We start from the raw sequence: 18,023 nt of genomic DNA on the forward strand, positions 1-18,023 counted from the left end.
GGAGGCGCTGCGTGAGATATGGACGCCATCTGGCAATACGTCGGGAAACATGAGCTTGTGCAGAGGGTTTCCTTCCTCCGTGGCAGAGGGCGTTCGTCGGCGCGAATAGGTATTTTCAGCGCAGCGTAAGAAACTAGGGTCTTTAGAATAATGTATCTATATATTTTCTATTAAAGGAACACATCACCTAATACTTGCCTTGTGATGTTGCGCCTCAGATATGCGTAATATTTACTTTTTGATCGACAACGTTCACAAGTATGAACAGGAACAGCCGTGCCAGTTCAAGATGGGTGGGCGGTAAGCAACTGGTTCAACTTTGGCCGGGTCGCTGGATCGGGTGTTAGACAGACAGACAGACAGACCAAAATTTCTGCGTTTAGGTTCCCCAAGAAAGACTATCGTCTTTAACAAGGGAACAGTTTTTCGAGGACTATGGGTGAAAGTACTGTCTTCATTCTCGTCTTCCGAGTGTTGTAAAGTACGAGTCGTCGTACCTCTGGTGCACAGTTGCAAGATACCGGTCATGTCGACCCACAGTTGCTATTGTGAACTTGCGATGGCGCAAGCGTAGCGTATAATAGTGTGAGCCGCAAGGCCGACGTTGACGAGGTCGTCAGACTTTCGCTTACAAGCAGAGAAGGAGGACAGTCGTTTTGGAAAAAGATAAGTTGATAGCAAGTATACTGATATCGCTGTACCGCGGTGTTAGAATAGGTGCGCTGTATTGTCGGCCACAAAATTTGGCGGGATCTGGAGCGCGTAGCGAAGCGACGGAAAACTGCATTGCTGCACCTCCTGCCGTCACACAGCGTGTGTATCGAGGCTATCGGCCATGGCCTCCGCGATTCGCTCGGTCAACGGCGTGCTCGCAGAGCTAATCGCCGAGGCCATGGCTGATAGCCTCAATACCACGTCGTGGGAAGCTAGGTAGCGTGGCAATGCAATTTTCCGTCGCTCCGCCACGCTCTGCAGATCCCGCAAGCTTTTGCGGCCGGCAGTACATAGCCTGCCAGCTGGACAGAGTCGGGCCGGGCGGCTGCTCTAGCAAGTAGCAAGCACCGCCTAAAATACGTTACATGTATTGTCTCCCGTCCCCGCTAGGGTCGTTAGAACAGTTGACAAATTGGTCTTCGCACCATAAAGTAGGCGGGGGGTTGACAATTCGTCATAACCCAGCACGGCACGGTCGTCTGTCCACCAACGCATTAGACTGCCGCATTGCGCAGCACGGCACGGTCTTCGACCGTGCCGTGCTGCGCAATGCGGCAGTCTAATGCGTTGGTGGAGAGACAAGGGTTGTCCGACAGATTGGAGACAAACCAATTCTTCAATAAAAAGATGGGTTCCGCGTAGGCAGGAGATGCGCGACAATACCACAGGCAACACCAAGTCCGTGTTCTGTTTCACACAACAGAACGCGGACATCAATGGCAAGTGTCGTCGATTCCGATTCCGATTCTTCTTAGTATGCTCAGCACACAAGTCCTAAGGCTTTGTCTGCCCAAACTTCGTCTTTTATTTGGAACAAAGTCGAGAACGACAGTGTTGGCTTAGTCGTACCAATCGCATAGATCGTGACGGAGCATTTCGCGGACTAGCAAAAATACTGTACCACTACGACTTTCTTGTTGACTATTATGTGGTTGTGAAAATATGTCTGATGTTAGAGGAGTTTGAAACAAAGGATAGCCGGCACACAATAATCCTTGTGAGATCTCTAGTCTGAAACTGAAGACAAGCCACGCTAATGGCATCTGTTATATCGAAAGACATTTCAATGCTCTAATATACATACACTGTGTGCCTTGTTCTACAGTGACCGGTTTGCCCGTGTGGAGCGCTATTCTTTTAAATGGATTCGTTTGCACATTCTACACGGCAGCAGTAAGTATCTGTGCGAACTTTAAGTGGGAACACCTGATCTCGCTTTTATTACTCGCGGTACCATGACTGTGATGTCGAATCACAGCCACAGCTCAAGCCGGAACCTGAGAGAAAACACTGGTCTAACAACATTTGCACCAAAGAATGACCACATTATTTCCCTTGGAAGTTGGTTATTCTGTATGCAAAATTCAAATAACAGCCTATTTTTTGTATACTAGGACTGAAGATATGATAATAGTGGCTTTTAATACTGCAAGCGTTATCTTCGTAACGGCGTTGCGCACTTAAGAACGCCACGTTTCACAAAGAGCGCACACGCAGAAATTCTGCTCACGGAATACATGCTAGCCGCGGCGTTCTAACGTGCACAACGTAGTTAAATACGCAACGTGCGCAGTTCTAAAACTTCTAAGTAACAAAACGCGTAGAAAGAAAGGCCATGGTTTATTGTCGGCACCCAACACTTTGCTCAGTGTATACATTCAGTCATTTGTTTTATTTTAATGGTACTGCACGTCAATATGTGTCTACTTGCACCGCATACCTCTTAAACTAGTGGGCAGATGAGCAGTTCTTTTAAAATCGTTTATCACTAAGACTGCTCTCTTTGCCCTTGCACGTCTTATTTATTATGTGCGAACACAGCCTTCTGCTTGCGTCTACATTATATGCTTTCCCGTGTAGGGCGGTATGAAGGCTGTCGTGTGGACGGACACGGTTCAAATGGCCCTCATCTATACGGGATACATCATGGTCATTGCGGCAGTGAGTTCTTATATTATAGCCAATGTTATTTCCGAAATTTCATTTACAATTTAGATGGCCCAAGCACGGAAACTGCGCAGTTTATGTGACAAAGCAATAGTTTCGTTTTTCATGCAGTTGCGCTTTTGGTGATTTTAATTTCGATAGCAATTATACGGACAGTCTCGGCTGGATTTTGCCGTCGCCATCATTCACCGTATATGTATAAGCATGTATATATATATATATATATATATATATATATATATATATATATATATATATATATATATATATATATATATATATATCAAAGTCCCAAAGCAAAATAATTCAGAGAAATGCTTCCGAAGCGCTGAATCGAACCAGCGACCTGTCGTTCCGCAACGCGTGGCACTAACCACTACGCCAGAAAGCGCAGATCCTTCAAGTAGCTAACGGCGAGCGTTATATACACACCGTTTACCGCTGGCAGGACTCAGAGACGGCAGGCGCTTATAAGCGTTTCTTCATTACCAGCGAGATGGCGCGATGAGCGCGAATGGCGGATTGAAAAGTCGTCGGTGAGCTCGCTCGCTTCTTCTTATATTTGCGCAGAGAGAACCTTGACCTTCCGCTGTCTGGTTGCGCGGTTTTCTCGTGGTGAGGGGAAGAGGGATGTTTCGAGCTTTCACCGGGATGTCCGCGCTCATGTTACGGAGCATACGCAAGTCACTCGAGCTCAAGGGACGCCGCTAAATGAACAAACGGAAGATGAGCGCGATCTATCAAGTGTCACAGCTCGACACTTGAAGCACGCTAGTTTCCTTCGCTGCTTCGGCCGCCTTTGCAACAGGAGCGCTGTTCAAACTGAGAGTATCCATTAGCGAGCCTCACTTCGTATAGCATTAGTTTCCTGCTCTCGCATTCATTGCTTCGCCCTTGCGGCGAACCTGTGACTTTTTTAGTTATTTCTGCCGTTTTTTCTCTGCCAAACATTATTTAGTCTTGGATCGCAGAAGGGTGGAATCGCAAGGGATTTTTCACAGCGGAGCATTGCTCCGTGATGCGTGAACAGAAATAATCATCATCATGAACCGGCACGCGCTCTCTTCGTTCTCTTCGTGGTTTCCGCGCCTTTTGCTTTGCTCCCAGAATACGTGCGCCGATTTGGCCAGCGTGGGACGCAATAACTCTGATGGGCAAGAGAACGAGTACAGAAAAAGCGAAAGAAAGCGATAAAAGAAATAGAAAGAAAGAAAGAAAGAAAGAGAAAAAGAGAAACTCTTAGCGAAAAAAATTCTTGGTGAGGCGGGATTCAACCTCACGTACCCTAATCAGGAGGTGAGCGTCCAAACCGCTCGGCTATCCAGGCACGCTAACAGAGCATTGCATAGGCTTTCATAGTATAGTATAGCAAGGAGTGGGTAAGGAAAGTGAGGGTGACGAGAATGGAAATGGGAAGATAGTAAAGCATAGGATAGAAAGAAGGAGAAAGAAATACATAGAAAGAAAAAAGATAAAGGAAGAAATAGAGTGAGAAATAAGTAGAAAGATAAAGCAAGCGAGAAATACAGAGAGAGGGAGAAAGACAGGGAACAAATAGAATGAAAGATAGAAAGAGCAGGAACGAGAATGAAATAGATAGATAGCGGGAGAGAGATACAAACACACACAAACAGACATGAGAAAACTGAAAGAAAAGGGAAAAATAATGAGAGGAAGAAAGAAAGAGAAAAAGAAGGTCGCCCAAAACCACAATTGCTTCACGCTTGGCCCCAATATCGTGAAGCTGCATTAATACTTTCTGAAGTCCACAACGATGACGTGCTTGACAATCACGTCTTAGTTTGGGCGTGCAAAACCTCATATTGCAACTTTAAACGAAGCGCAGTTGACTTGCTAATGCAAGCGTCAGTTACGTGGTATTTACACAGTTACGTAAGTTACGTAGTAGTAACGAGTACGTGGGTGCTTTTCCCGGCGTGGAAAAGGATAATTTAGGAGGAAGGATTGCGCAATTCGATATGGAAAAAAAGGAAGTCACAGTTTCGCCGCATGGGTGCAGCAACGAATGCGATAGCAAGAAATTGAAATGTCGTACGAAGAACACCAACCAGCTCGATACTTGCGGCGCGCCGCTGAAGCGCAAAGGAGGACGCCCGAAAAGAACGCACAGGTATACCCAGGACGAGCGGACGAGCGTGACCTAACAACTGTAATAGTTCTTACGTCTTTGTGCTTGAGCAACACGCTGCAAGTGTCGACGATGTTTGTTTGTTTCCTCAAAATTATGGCACATACCCACTCTGGGGGATTGGCCAAGACTGCGTGTCGACAACAGAAATAATTATTTTTCTTTTAAACTCCGGCGCGTGGAATGACCCCTCTGCGTCTCCTGCCACACGGGGGCGTCTGCCGCAAGGTGTGCCCGATGTTCTTTTCTTTCATTCCACATCACTTGTGGGTACAGAAAGGGGACACTTTGTCGTGCGCGTCTCAAGGGCACTTTTCAAATTGAAAGAAGATGTAGGAGCGTTGCGTGATAGAAAACACGCTCAAGCTCCTTCCAGATCTGCGTACTACCAGCGGTAAATGGTTAACATAAATAGCTCGCCGTTATTTCGCCGGCGCATACATGGCGTGTGGCTGAGTTGTCTAACAAAGCGGGCTGGGGAGCGAGAGGTCGCTGGTTCGAATGCCCGGTCGGGCACTTCAGAGTTCTGCTTTAGTTTTCTTTGCGCCTTTTATATATATATATATATATATATATATATATATATATATATATATATATATATATATATATATACGGGACAGGACGGCGACGGCAAAAATCCGCCGAGAGTGCCCATATAATTGCTATCGCAATAAAAAAAGATAAATACTAGGCCAGGCACGCATGTGCAAAGCATCGTTTTCCCATTTGTGGAAAGGCTCCTAAATTTTTTCTTGATGCCCGCCATGGGCGCCTATCGGCTACCGCGCTCTGTGGCTAAGCGCGAATTTAGCCTCACAGCTTGAATCTTGACAGTGGATACGGCATACATGTCCTTAAGAGCGAAATTATTTAACGACCATGAATTGCATACACGCTAAACAACCTCAGGCCAGCAATATAACGGTGAAGCTTGCCTTATGATCAGGTCTTTCTTGTGGTATGGAAAGCCCCACATTTTATTTTATTTAGTTCGTACGCGAAAAACAAGCCACTACAATCACTTCCTGAAATGCATAGTTTGACGACAACCGGTCTGGCCGGGGTAGTGTATATTGAAGTATCATGAAAGTGCACACCGAACAAGAGAACTCAAAATTTATTGACGTTTCGGCTACCTCAGGCAAGCCTGAAACCAGTGAAACCCATGGAAATACATGAAAGATGCACAGCGTATTTAAGTATAGTTCAGTACGCGAGGCAAGCAGCGCTTCTACGTTGTCAAAAAGGTCATATCACTTCTACTCAGCCTGTGCGCCATGGACTGAATGTGCGAAAATTGTAGATTCAAGCAAGGCGTATGCTTCTTTGTCCTGGCTAAAATACACGCACTTGCCCACTCAATATTGCGGCCTCGAATGGCATTGGTGAATTTGCGCATTCTACATGCCACAATACTAAATGTGGGTGTGCGCGCGTTTCAGCCAAGAAAAACGAGATTACGCCACGCTTGAATCTACCACTTTTGCCCGTTCAGACGATGGAGCATACGCTCAATAGAAATGGTGGGACACTTCCGACGATGCACACTTGCTGCTTGCGTCACGTACTGGAGCATATTTGAATACGCTGTGCATATTTCGTGGATTTTGGTAAATAAATACGTTTAGCTTCTGATGTCGGCGACCTTCAAGTGACCTTGCGAGAAAAGTGAAAAGGCCGTATTCGGGCGCTGAAACAAGAACAACAGGGCATCGCTGCGACAGCGAACACCGCGAATTTTATTTCGCATTGATTACAATGGTTCGCATGGCCGTAGCAGCACGATGCGACAAGAACTGTACAAAGGACACGTATACCTAGACGAAGGCACAGATATCCTCACCGATGGCGAACGAGATGATCGGGGCATTTAGCCTAAAGATTAGTTGATGCGATCTCTGGGTTCGAAACTTTCGTAGTGTTTAGGCAGTAACGACCAGATCACATGAGCTCATAAACAAGTTGCAAACAAGTTGCAAAAAACATTGCTTCAGACTTCTTAATGTTTGTTTACGATATCGCTGGCGCTGTAACTTCCAGTACGCTCAAGTTATCATTGTAATTTCGAGTAGCCACATTCCACTGGCCGATACAGGGCACCATAAATTTGGTCTTCACTTTTCGGCCCTGAGACAAAGTTGTCTGTGGTATTTGCAACGGAAGCGGTCAGTCAGTTTCGCAGCACTGGTAGCGCTGCCTCGTTCGATAGATGGTGCCACGCTGAGTGACCACGCAAGCAGCATCCGGGGCGGCGCGGAAGGTGTTTGGCAGAGACGATACTTCCAATGAGGTGCACTTCAAAGCAGGTTCACACTTCACAGTAAACTCTCAGGTCGGCGTGGCGTCGTGGCCGAGTCTTCCATTCCGGTAGCTTCTTTATGCTTGCATCCACTCTTGAACAGTCATTTCTCTTATTATCAATGCTCGCGTAAGAGGGGCGGGGAGGTCATTAAATTTTCCGTTCTCATTTTGGATGATGTATAGTTTCGTAAATCTTCTACAATCATTTACAAGAAATCGAACACTCCTGCGCACGCAGCGGATTCCAGAAGCATCAAAAAGCAAGAAAGTTCCGCAGCTCTGACAACATCGTTTGTTTTTCGTTTTTATTTTAACATTTTTGAGACAAACAATAATGACATGTTATTTTCACTGAAGCTTAACGATTTAAAACATGCCTTGTAGAGCACACAATGCTGTTCTGCAATTATCACAGAGGCAAATGGTACGTGGAAACTGAGGGTGCTATATTTTTTGCCAAATTTCATGCACATTATTGTGAACGTGAAAATTTTCGATTCCTTGCTAATAATTTTGTGGCGGTTTGTGAGCTGTATTATATGACATGACACTGCATCTCTATGTGAACTTCAATTTTTTGTACTGCACCCTATACAGGGTGTTCACCACAGCGGAGGCTTCAACGCTATCTGGCGGACCGCCCGAGATGGAGGGAGGCTAGTATTCGTCAAGTATGCAGGACTAATTTCGTAATAATGAAGCGGTGTCCTATATGTCAATTTCTTTCTGCACTAGCGAAAAAAAGTTAGGCCGTTGTATTTCCATACTGTTTAGACCATAAAGCCTCAGTTACTTAGGCTAACGCATAGAAGGTCCATCTAGAGAAAAATTCCATTACTGTAGGATCTCGTTGAGCCTCTGAGGTTACATACATATATATATACATATATATATATATATATATATATATATATATATATATATATATATATATATATATATATATATCTGTGTGTGTGTGTGTGTGTGTGTGTGTGTGTGTGTGTATTATAAAGGCGTTTATTGACGGCACTAGTCGACGAAGCACAACGGCGACAGTCAAGACAAAGCGCGGACTCTGAGCGCGAGGAGCGTGCTCTCAGAGAAGAGCCGAAGGGGATGGCCCACTAGAAAGTACTCGAGAGGGCGACCCATTACAGACTTCCAACACTTCGCTACAATTACCCCGGGTACGAAAAAGGAGCCGCCTGGCGACCTAACTGCTTGTCACTATGAGCGGGTCATGGTAGGGCTGCAGGCGCTCCACGTTGACAATGTCGCGCCCTCGACGGCGCATGTCCGAAGATGGTTCAAAGGGTTCGATCAGGTAGTTGACCGGGGATGTGCGTTCGACGACACGGTAGGGGCCGTCGTACTTGGGCAGCAGTTTGGAAGAGAGGCCAGTTGCAGCGGTCGGGACCGAGAGCCACACGAGCGCTCCAGGGAGGAACGTGGACTCAGAAGTGGTGGTGCCACCGCGAATGCTCTTCTGCCGCTCTTGGTCATGCGTAGTAAATGTCTTGGCAAGCTCCCGACACTCCTCAGCAAGTCTTGCTGTGGCAGAAATAGGCACACACTCAGACGGATCCGGCTTGTATGGAAGGATTGTGTCGATGGTGTGCGACGGGAGCCTGCCGTACAATAAGAAAAAGGGTGAGAAACCAGTAGTGCTCTGAGGGGTGGTATTATAGGCGTAGGTGACGAAAGGCGGAATGGCATCCCAATTGGTGTGATCGACGGCGACGTAAGTACATCAATAGCATGTCGCCGAGCGTGCGGTTAAAGCGTTCGGTGAGGCCATTCGTCTGCGGGTGGTAAGCAGTAGTTTTCCGGTGAACAACGTTGCACTCTTTGAGAATGGCTTCGACGACTTCGGACAAGAAGACAGGACCTCGATCGATGAGCAGCTCCTGGGGTCGACCGTGGCGCAGCATGAATCAGTGCAGCAGGAAGGAGGCAACATCGCGCGCTGTAGCGGCTGGGAGGGCGGCAGTTTCGGCGTATCGCGCAAGGTGGTCAACAGCGACGATGGCCAGCAGTTACCAGCCGACGTTAGAGGAAGTGGTCCATACAAGTCTATGCCAACGCGCCCAAACGGCCGGTCAGGGCAAGGTAGAGGTTGCAGACCTGCCGGCGACAGGTGCGTTAAAGTTTTGCGGCGCTGACAATCGATGCAGGAGCGAACGAACTTCTGCACGTAGCGGTACATCCCTCGCCAAAAGTACCGTTGGCGAATGCGGTGGTAGGTTTTCGATACCCCAGAGTGTGCACATTGCGGATTAGAGTGGAACGACTCGCATATGTGAGAACGCAGACTGCGGGGTATTACGAGTAGCCACTGGCGGCCGTCGCCGTAATTGCGTCGGTGGAGGAGGTCGTCGCGAACGACGAAATGGTGGGCTTGACGACGCAACGCGCGAGTGGATGGTGTTGCCGATGGATCAGTCAGCAAGTCTATCAATGAGGCAATCCAGTGATCCTTGCGCTGTTCAGTAGCGATGGTGTGAATGCCGATAGAAGAAACGGCACTGTGAGACACTGAGCTATGGGTATTGTCGTCAGGCAAGGGGGAGCGCGAGAGTGCGTCGGCGTCAGCATGCTGGCGTCCGTTGCGTTAAAGCACGCGGATATCGTAGTCCTGTAGGCGAAGTGCCCAGCGGGCGAGGCAGCCTGAGGGATCCTTCAATGACGACAACCAGCATAGTGCATGATGGTCGGTGATGACATCAAATGGGCGACCATACAAATAAGGTCGGAATTTTGTAAGGGGCCAGGTGATCGCCAGGCATTCCTTTTCGGTGGCGGTGTAATTGGTCTCGGCTTTAGTAAGCGTACGACTTGCATATGTCACGACATAATCAGGGAACCCTGGTTTGCGCTGCGCAAGGACAGCACCAAGGCCAACACCGTTAGCGTCTGTGTGTACCTCTGTAGGAGCCGTAGGGTCGTAGTGGCGTAGTATGGGAGGCGACGTTAACAAACGACGGAGCTTTTCGAAAGCGTCGTCGCACTCTGACGAGCATGAATGGAGGGGCCCGTTACTTCCGAGAAGCTTCGTCAGTGGCGATATGATAGTCACGAAATTTCGAATGAAGCGCCGAAAGTAGGAACACAATCCTACGAAACTGCGCAGTCCTTTGACAGACGTAGGTTTGGGGAACTCGGCCACGGCTCGAAGTTTGGCTGGATTGGGGAGAGTGCCGTTCTTGGACACGACGTAGCCGAGGATTGTCAGCTGCCGTGCTGCAAATCGGCACTTCTTTAGATTCAGTTGCAGACCGGCGTCGCTCAAACGCATCAAAACATGCCGTAGGCGTTGAAGATGGGTGGAGAAGTCCGGAGCAAAAACGACGACGTCGTCGAGGTAGCACAAGCACGTGTGCCATTTCAGGTTGCGCAGAACGGTATCCATTATGCGCTCAAAGGTGGCGGGCGCATTACACAGCCCAAACGGCATGACGTTGAATTCGTACAGGCCGTCGGGCGTGACAAAGGCGGTCTTCGGTCGAGCGTCATCAGCCATAGGTACTTGCCAGTACCCTGAGCGCAATCGAGAGATGAAAAGAATTCCGCGCCTTGCAGGCTGTCAATCGCGTCGTCTATTTGCGGCAGTGGATACACGTCTTTACGAGTGATCTTGTTGAGTCGTCTGTAGTCCACACAGAACGGCACAGAACCGTCCTCCTTCGCAACAAGAACGACAGGAGACACCCAGGGGCTGTTAGAGGGTCGAGTAACATCCCGTCGGAGCATGTCGTAGAATTGCTCGGTGATTACACGGCGTTCTGTGGGAGATACGCGATATGGACGTTGCCGCAGGGGCAGGTGGGCGCCAGTGTCGATGCCGCGCGTAACGGCCGACGTGCGGCCGAGAGAAGTTTGAGCGACATCGAAAGAAGAGGAAGTCCAGAAGCTGGGAACGCTGGACCTGCGTAAGGTTGTCAGCTATGGAGGAACCAAACACGTCAGCGGGTGATGAACCAGACGTCGAAACAGCACTCAGCGTACTGGAACTGCGGCCGTGCGTGTCATCGGGTTCGTCCGTAACTTGTGCGTCTTCGAGGGGTTCCACGCTGCCGAGACCTTCCCCTCGCACCAACGTAACACTGTACGGGGAGGGGTTGATTACAAAAATAGAGGTGCTGCCCTGAGTGACTTGAACGGTCGCGAAAGGCACCAGCAAGCCTTTCCTCGTGCAAACACAGTCATATGGCGAAAGGAGTGCAACGGTGTCGGATAGACTGTCGCAGTAGACTGACACCGCCGTTGACAAGTTTGCAGGCACTTTGTTGTCGTCTCTGACGTGTACCTTGCTCGCAGCCGATGGACTGTCTTCCGGCGTCAAATTAGAGAACGGTGACACCTCTATTTCGGCTGGTGTGCAATGAATGACGGCGTCGTGGCGGGAGAAAAAATCCCATCCGAGGATTACGTCGTGAGAGCATGCAGGAATTATGATCAATTCGATGGCGTACATAGCGTCCTTAATCACGATGCGGGCTGTGCACACCGCTGTAGGTTTAATACGTTGGGCACTGGCTGTACGGAGGGAGAGCCCGGAAAGTGGCGTCGTCACTTTTCGCTGTATTCGGCTAAGCTTTGCGTCCATAACGGATACGGCGGCTCCAGTGTCGATAAGGGCAGATGCGCGAACACCGTCTACAAACACGTCTATCACGTTAGATGGGCTTCGCTGAGGGCTTTCGTAGTTCGATAGCGTCGCAGCCCTTGCCTCGTGGACTGCGACGACTAGTTTCCCTGGTCGCGTGGGGCCAGACGTGGCCGCATCGGGGACAGTGAGCGGCGTCGTGGTGACGGTGCACGGCGGGTAGAGGGCGCTGGGCGAGACGGCGGTGACATAGGCGGCGGTGAATCGTAATACGGGCGGCTTGACTGGCTTGGCATGGTTGAGGCGACTGGAGGTGACTGCACGCGATTGCAATAGCGGGCGACGTGACCGGCGCAACCGCACGCAAAGCAGATGGGGCGGTTGTCGGAAGTGCGCCATCGGTTCGCCGGGGTACGTCCCATCCATGGCCCAAGACGCGGTGGATGGGGCGGCGGCTGATAGGAGTGCATGGTGGGCTGCAGTCGTGGCCTAGGAATGACGTCGGCGTACGCTGCCGGCACACTCGCCTCGAAGGCCTGTGGTCTGGCGACGACTTCGGCGTAAGTATGCGGGGCAGACACAGGGATCGCTGGGGGTGGCCTGGCTACAACTTGCGCGTAACTGAGTGGAGCAAGCGCCGGAGGTGGCTGGTGGTATTCCGGCATGACCTCCGCGATTTCCTGTTGAATAGCGCGGCGTAAAGGAGGCAGCAGTGTGGTCGACGGCTGTACAACGTGCTGCGACTGTGGGAAGGCCAGTAGAGAAAACTGGCGGGAAATTTCCTCGCGCACAAATGACTTGATCTCGGCGAGCAAGGCCGAGTGATCAGAAATGGCCGACAAGCCAGCGAGATCGGCGTCGCGTGATGGTGGCCGACGGGTCAGCAACCGCTGCCGGCGCAGCTCCTCGTAGCTTTGGCGAAGCGTGATCACCTCTGTCACGGTACGAGGGTTCTTGGCGAGCAGCATGGTGAAGGCATCGTTGTCGATGCCTTCACCATGCTGCTCGATGCCTTCACCGATGCCTTCGACGTGGCGGATCTTGTCAGACTCAGACATGGTTACGTCGGCCTTCTTGCACAAGTCGAGGACCTCTTCGATGTAGCTCGTGAATGACTCACCGGTCTGCTGAGCTCGTTCACGTAAACGCTGTTCAGCTTGCAGTTTACGAACGGCAGGTCGGCCAAGCACGTTGGTGATGGCGTTCTTGAAATCAGACCACGTGAGGAAGTCGGTTGCGCGGTTGTTGTACCACTGGCTTGCCACACCCGCTATTAGAAAACCAGGTTGCTCAGTCTTCCTGCCTTGTCTCAATTTCCATCTTCGTAAGAAGCGCAAAACCACACACAGGGACAGCTAAAAATGGATCTTACGAAGATGGATCTATACCAACTAGCCCGTTACACTTGTTTATTAAATTGTCTCATTTGTTGGGTACGCTCACGCGCTCGTACATCGCGAGCCAGTCCTCCACGTCAGTGCCATCCGCGCTAATGAATACAGGAGGGTCGCGGATGCCGGGGGCGCCGGGGCATGGTGTCGGTGCAGGGGGAAGCGTTTGCTGGGCGACGTCTAGAGGCATGGTAGAGGGCACGGTACGGGATCGAAGCGCCAGGGGCATCGAACGGGGACCGAAGCTGGTTAAACGGCGCATTATAAGTTATAAAGGCGTTCATTGACGGCACTAGTCGACGAAGCACAACGGCGACAGTCAAGACAGAGCGCAGACTCTGAGCGGGAGGAGCGTGCTGTCAGAGAAGGGCCGTAGGGGACGACCCACTAGAAAGCGCTCGAGAGGGCGCCCCATTTCAGACTTCCAACGCTCGCTACAATATATATATATGGACATAACAAAAGGAAATCGACGACTTCGGATCTACAAATGTGCTGTTACACGTGATTCAGCAGTGGCGCTAAGGAATCTCCTTTCCAGTACTCTTTTCGAGACATCACGTACGGTGACATTTATACTCGATGCGTGTTCTGTACTTTAGTAGTCGGCGTTCCATACTTAATGTCTGTTAAATTATTTACACGCAAGCGAAAAATGTCCCGATACAGCACGAAATATGAGAAGGAGCAAATCAGTATAATATTGTGAATATTGGTATTCTGTGCGCGTTGTCAGCCCTATGGACGCTTAAACAATGCGCATTAGTTTATTGGTAAATTATTCTTGATATTTGCCGCTACTTTTTTATTATTATATGCGGTACGCGTCGTGCATGACTTCCTAATTTAAGCGTAGTGCTATGTGTATGCTTTATTGTTTTGGCGCAAGGTATTTACAATCATCGAAGCAGCCTTTTCTATTCTTTCGTAACAGTAAAAGCACTCAATTTACTGAGCTTACGGGCAGATTTTTCGTAATACGGCCTTCGATACGCCCTTAGACGCAGCTTCAGCTCGGTGCAGTGATTCGCAAATGCATAGCAACGAAAAAAAAGTCCGCCTTGGTATCCATAACTAATTACGTCATTATTAAACTACCCTTTCTGAAGTTACGAACCATAACTATCTTGGGGTCATTTTTTCACGTGACCTACGATGAGAAGCTCATATTCATTACATCGCATCATCTGCCCTAAAAAGAGTGCTCTTTATAGAAAGGTGATTGCAGCTAGCACCACCAGACAAAATATTATTAGACTCATCCTGGTGTGCGCAAACACTGCCTGGTTCCCGTACACAAAAAGAAACTGAGGAGTTGCGAAGCATGCAGGCAAGGGTGTTTCAGCTATACTAACGTGAAACCTGAGGAGGTGGCAGCAGGCAGTGTTTTGAGAGAGATTTCTTCGATCAGGCACTAGTGGTGCCAAGCCTGCAACCGTGCATGTAAGGAAGGGTGTTTCCGCTCCACTAATGTTGTCGGAAAACTGCTTCGGAGTGAAGGTTACCCTAGGTGCTTCTTCTTCTTCACCCCTCTACTTCTTGTTCTCCTTCTTCTTTCTTTACTTCTTCGTTTTTATCTTCTCCTTCTGTTTTTCTTCTTATTTTCTTCTTTTTTATCTCCTCCGTCTTCTTTTCTACTCCTTCGCTCTTCCCCTTCTTTTCTGCTGCTTCTTTTTTCTTTACTTCTTCTCCTTCTTCTTTCTTTACTTGTTCTTCTGCTCCTCCTTTCTCTTCTTCTTCTTTTCTTCTCCTTCTTCTTCGTCGTCATCTTCTTCTTCTTTCTCTTCTTATTCTCTTCTTCTTCTCCTTCTTCTCTCCTTTCTCTTCTTCTCCTTCTTGTTTCCCTTCTTTTTTTCTCCTTCTTCGTTCTCTTCTTCACCTTCATCTTTTCTTCTGCTCGCCTTTCTTCTTTCTCTTCTGCTTTTTTCTCTTCTTCTCCTTCTTCTTTTCGTCTTCTTGTTTTTCTTCCCTAAGTACCCGGTTTCAATTCCCTACGGCATGTAGGGAAGCGTGTTTTAGCTCCACTGAGGTCGTTGGCTATTTGTTGGGCTAACTGTTGCCTTCATTTTTACTGCAGCGGTGGTCAGTTTTGACACCCAATTTTCGTGCCGCATACCCGCTTTATGATGAACCGTGACTACATGACACACCGTGACGACATTAGACGCCGACAAGGCGAGCCGCTAAGGTGCTTCGCACCTAAAATCTAACCAACAAGTTGGAAGGTGTTCAAAGAAAACCGCTTAGGGTCATTTTCAACAAATTTACCCGAACAGATTCACCTAGGAAAACACTTAAGAATGCTGGATTACTAACCATAAAAAACCGGGCGAAATTGGCACGCTTAAAGGTAATGTACTATCACCTGTGCCATCATCTACCACCGCCATTACGCAATCACCTCAGCATACACAAGTCCCGTTACATAAAGGAATCCGCAGCTAGAAGAACCCGCAGAAACACTCTCATACCTTTCCAGATTTCACGCGGATGATTTCAAATTCTCGTTTTTCCCACTTGCGATCAGAGAATGGAATAACCTGGCCCCCTCCATTAGCAGTAGCACATCCTTAGCACATCCCAGACCGATGACGGCAGAAACCATTCTGGAATGTCGTCCTGAGAGGTCATCGCGGGTGAAGGCGACGAAGGCAGTGCACAACTTCTTGAAGGCATCGGACTTGCACCGGCGGTTATAGACTAACGACGTTAGCACGACCGTGAGATGTGTGTCACTTTATGTGCGTGTGGGCTCTCCTTCTCTCTCTCTCTATCTTTATACCTCCCCATCCCTTCCCCCAGTGTGGGGTAGCATACCGGTCCTTCTAGACTGCTTAACATCCCTGCCTTTCTCTCCTATTCATTCCTTAGCCACTTTCTCCAAACCAATAGAAAGCGAATTGTCAGCCTCGCAATTTTAATACGTTGTTGTGCATTTTGTTTTTGTTCGCATTTAAGTGAAGTGCCGGTATGCTCGTAGCATAAAAAATGTGTTTGTATGTTTTTTTTTCTTTTTTGTTATGTTTGAGTTGTACTAAATCTCTCTCCTTTGTCCACCTTTTTTAATCCCTGTGGGATTGACCAACGTTACTAGAACAAACTCAGTTTCAAAGCTCCGTATCTCTGCCAGCGGTGGAGGGTGGTCCGAACGGCGGTCGCGAGAGCTAGCGGCGCTGCAGTCACGTCTTGCGCCACTATCGGCGCGTCGTCTGCTGCCACAGCGTAACGCGGCGGTCCACCGCGCAGTTGCTCGCGGCAACTTTTCTAATTGTACTAGTGGCAAACTCCAACATTTATCATTCTTCCAGTCAACGTTCGCGCATCTCATTTGCGGACTACTTGGGTGGATATGCATGAGGTCGCCTGTATGCAATGGCCCGGGTGCGTTGCTCATTGATTGGGCAAGAATCGATAATCGGTCTATATTTCAGCTGTCTACATTGCGCTTAACTTCAAAGCATAGGAGTTTCTAAGTGAATGAGGGTTTTCAGCGTAATTTTTATAACTACCACTACAATTTTAGCCGCTGCCTTCTTATCTAGAAAAAAACAACCCAACACGCTTATAAAAGCCTTTACAGTGTACAGTGGCGTAGCCGCGCGGAAGGAGGAGGGGTGGTCGCACCGGGCCCGCGCCCCCGTCCCGAAATTTTAGGGGCGAAGCTCCTTAAGGCGGCACCCGTTCGTCCCTTGTAGTCGTAGTCGTAGTAGTCGTAGTGCGTAACCAGTCTTACGCTTTGGCCTCCAAGGTGGTGCCGGTGGGAGATTTTCCTGTGCGTTGTTGAACAATAAAAAATTCGCAACGTGCGCGTTAACTAAAAGCCGAATTCTTCTGTCTCTCATTCCCCATTAGCAGCCATTGGCATGTTCCAGTAGAAAACGTTAGTAGAAGTAGAAGTGTAAGCGTTAGCTAAAAGCCGACTTCTTCTGTCTCTCATTCCCATTAGCAGCCATTGTTTACCTCCAAGGTAGTGCCTGGTGAGATTTCTCCTGTGCGTGATTAAACAATAAAAATTTTGTTCAAAACGCCGTTGATTGATGAAATAAACCAACGAAAGACGCCAGATGTTTTCTAAAAGCAAAACGAAAGAACGCCAGATGTTTCTAAAGCAAAACGAAAAGACGCCAGCTGCTTAACGAAAGACGCCAGATGTTTTCTACAGCAATGGTTTTCTAAACAATGAAAATTCACAGCGTACATGTAAAATAAAGTGAGCTGCAAGTCGTCATAACTCATCGAACCTTTAGTATAAACGCACCTGATCTCACGTCGGTGATGATGTACTGGGCAGAATTCACGGAAGATTCACGGTTTACCGATGAACCTCCGCAGCTTCGCCCACTCATCATCATTCACTCCGTGGATATGCTGTGATTTTTTTTTCTTCCATGTGTTACAGAGCACGAAATGACACTCGACCACACTTACCTGCCCGGACCCCACGTCAGATCAAGGGCGTGCCCCCCCTCCGCCCGAAAAAAAGCTCTGCCTACGCCGCTGATAGTGTACAAAGAAGGGTACTTACTCGAGATACAAAAACGTTCTAGAAGAACAGTGCTAATGGTGTCTACAATTTATTTTTAAAAAAAACTTTCTCGAAAAACATAATCAATGCTTTTTTACAAGACACGTTTTCGCGACGGTTAAAGGGATACTGACCCAACATCGGAAACTTTTACGAGAACTCTGTAAATGATATCTCAGTGTGCGATTACATTATAGGTATATTTGTTGAACTCGTAAGACTGGCTGAGCTTGATTTCATCAATAACAAGCGTCCCCAACGCTATATTTGGAGGCTGCTTGCTCATTTGCCGTTGTTTCCAAGCACACGACTGAAATCCATATTTACATGGAATGCCCTTCAGTATTTGCGTCAGCCGGCTCATTGTGCCGGCTCATGAGCCGGCTCATCAGCAGCTTTTAGGCT

The 18,023-nt window shown here is 48.5% G+C and overlaps 1 protein-coding gene across 1 annotated transcript in view; it reads left to right on the top strand.

The window, feature by feature from the left end:
- LOC119382199 (sodium-coupled monocarboxylate transporter 1) overlaps positions 1–18,023 on the top strand; it is a 193,560-nt gene that overhangs the window by 47,652 nt on the left and 127,885 nt on the right. The window contains exons 4-6 of the mRNA XM_037649915.1: positions 1,820–1,887; positions 2,575–2,655; positions 7,712–7,785. Of these exons, the coding sequence (XP_037505843.1) occupies positions 1,820–1,887; positions 2,575–2,655; positions 7,712–7,785 (223 nt within the window). The remainder of the gene's footprint in view (positions 1–1,819; positions 1,888–2,574; positions 2,656–7,711; positions 7,786–18,023) is intronic.

This window comes from Rhipicephalus sanguineus, chromosome 2 (assembly GCF_013339695.2).
Source record: "Rhipicephalus sanguineus isolate Rsan-2018 chromosome 2, BIME_Rsan_1.4, whole genome shotgun sequence".
NCBI lineage: Eukaryota > Metazoa > Arthropoda > Arachnida > Ixodida > Ixodidae > Rhipicephalus > Rhipicephalus sanguineus.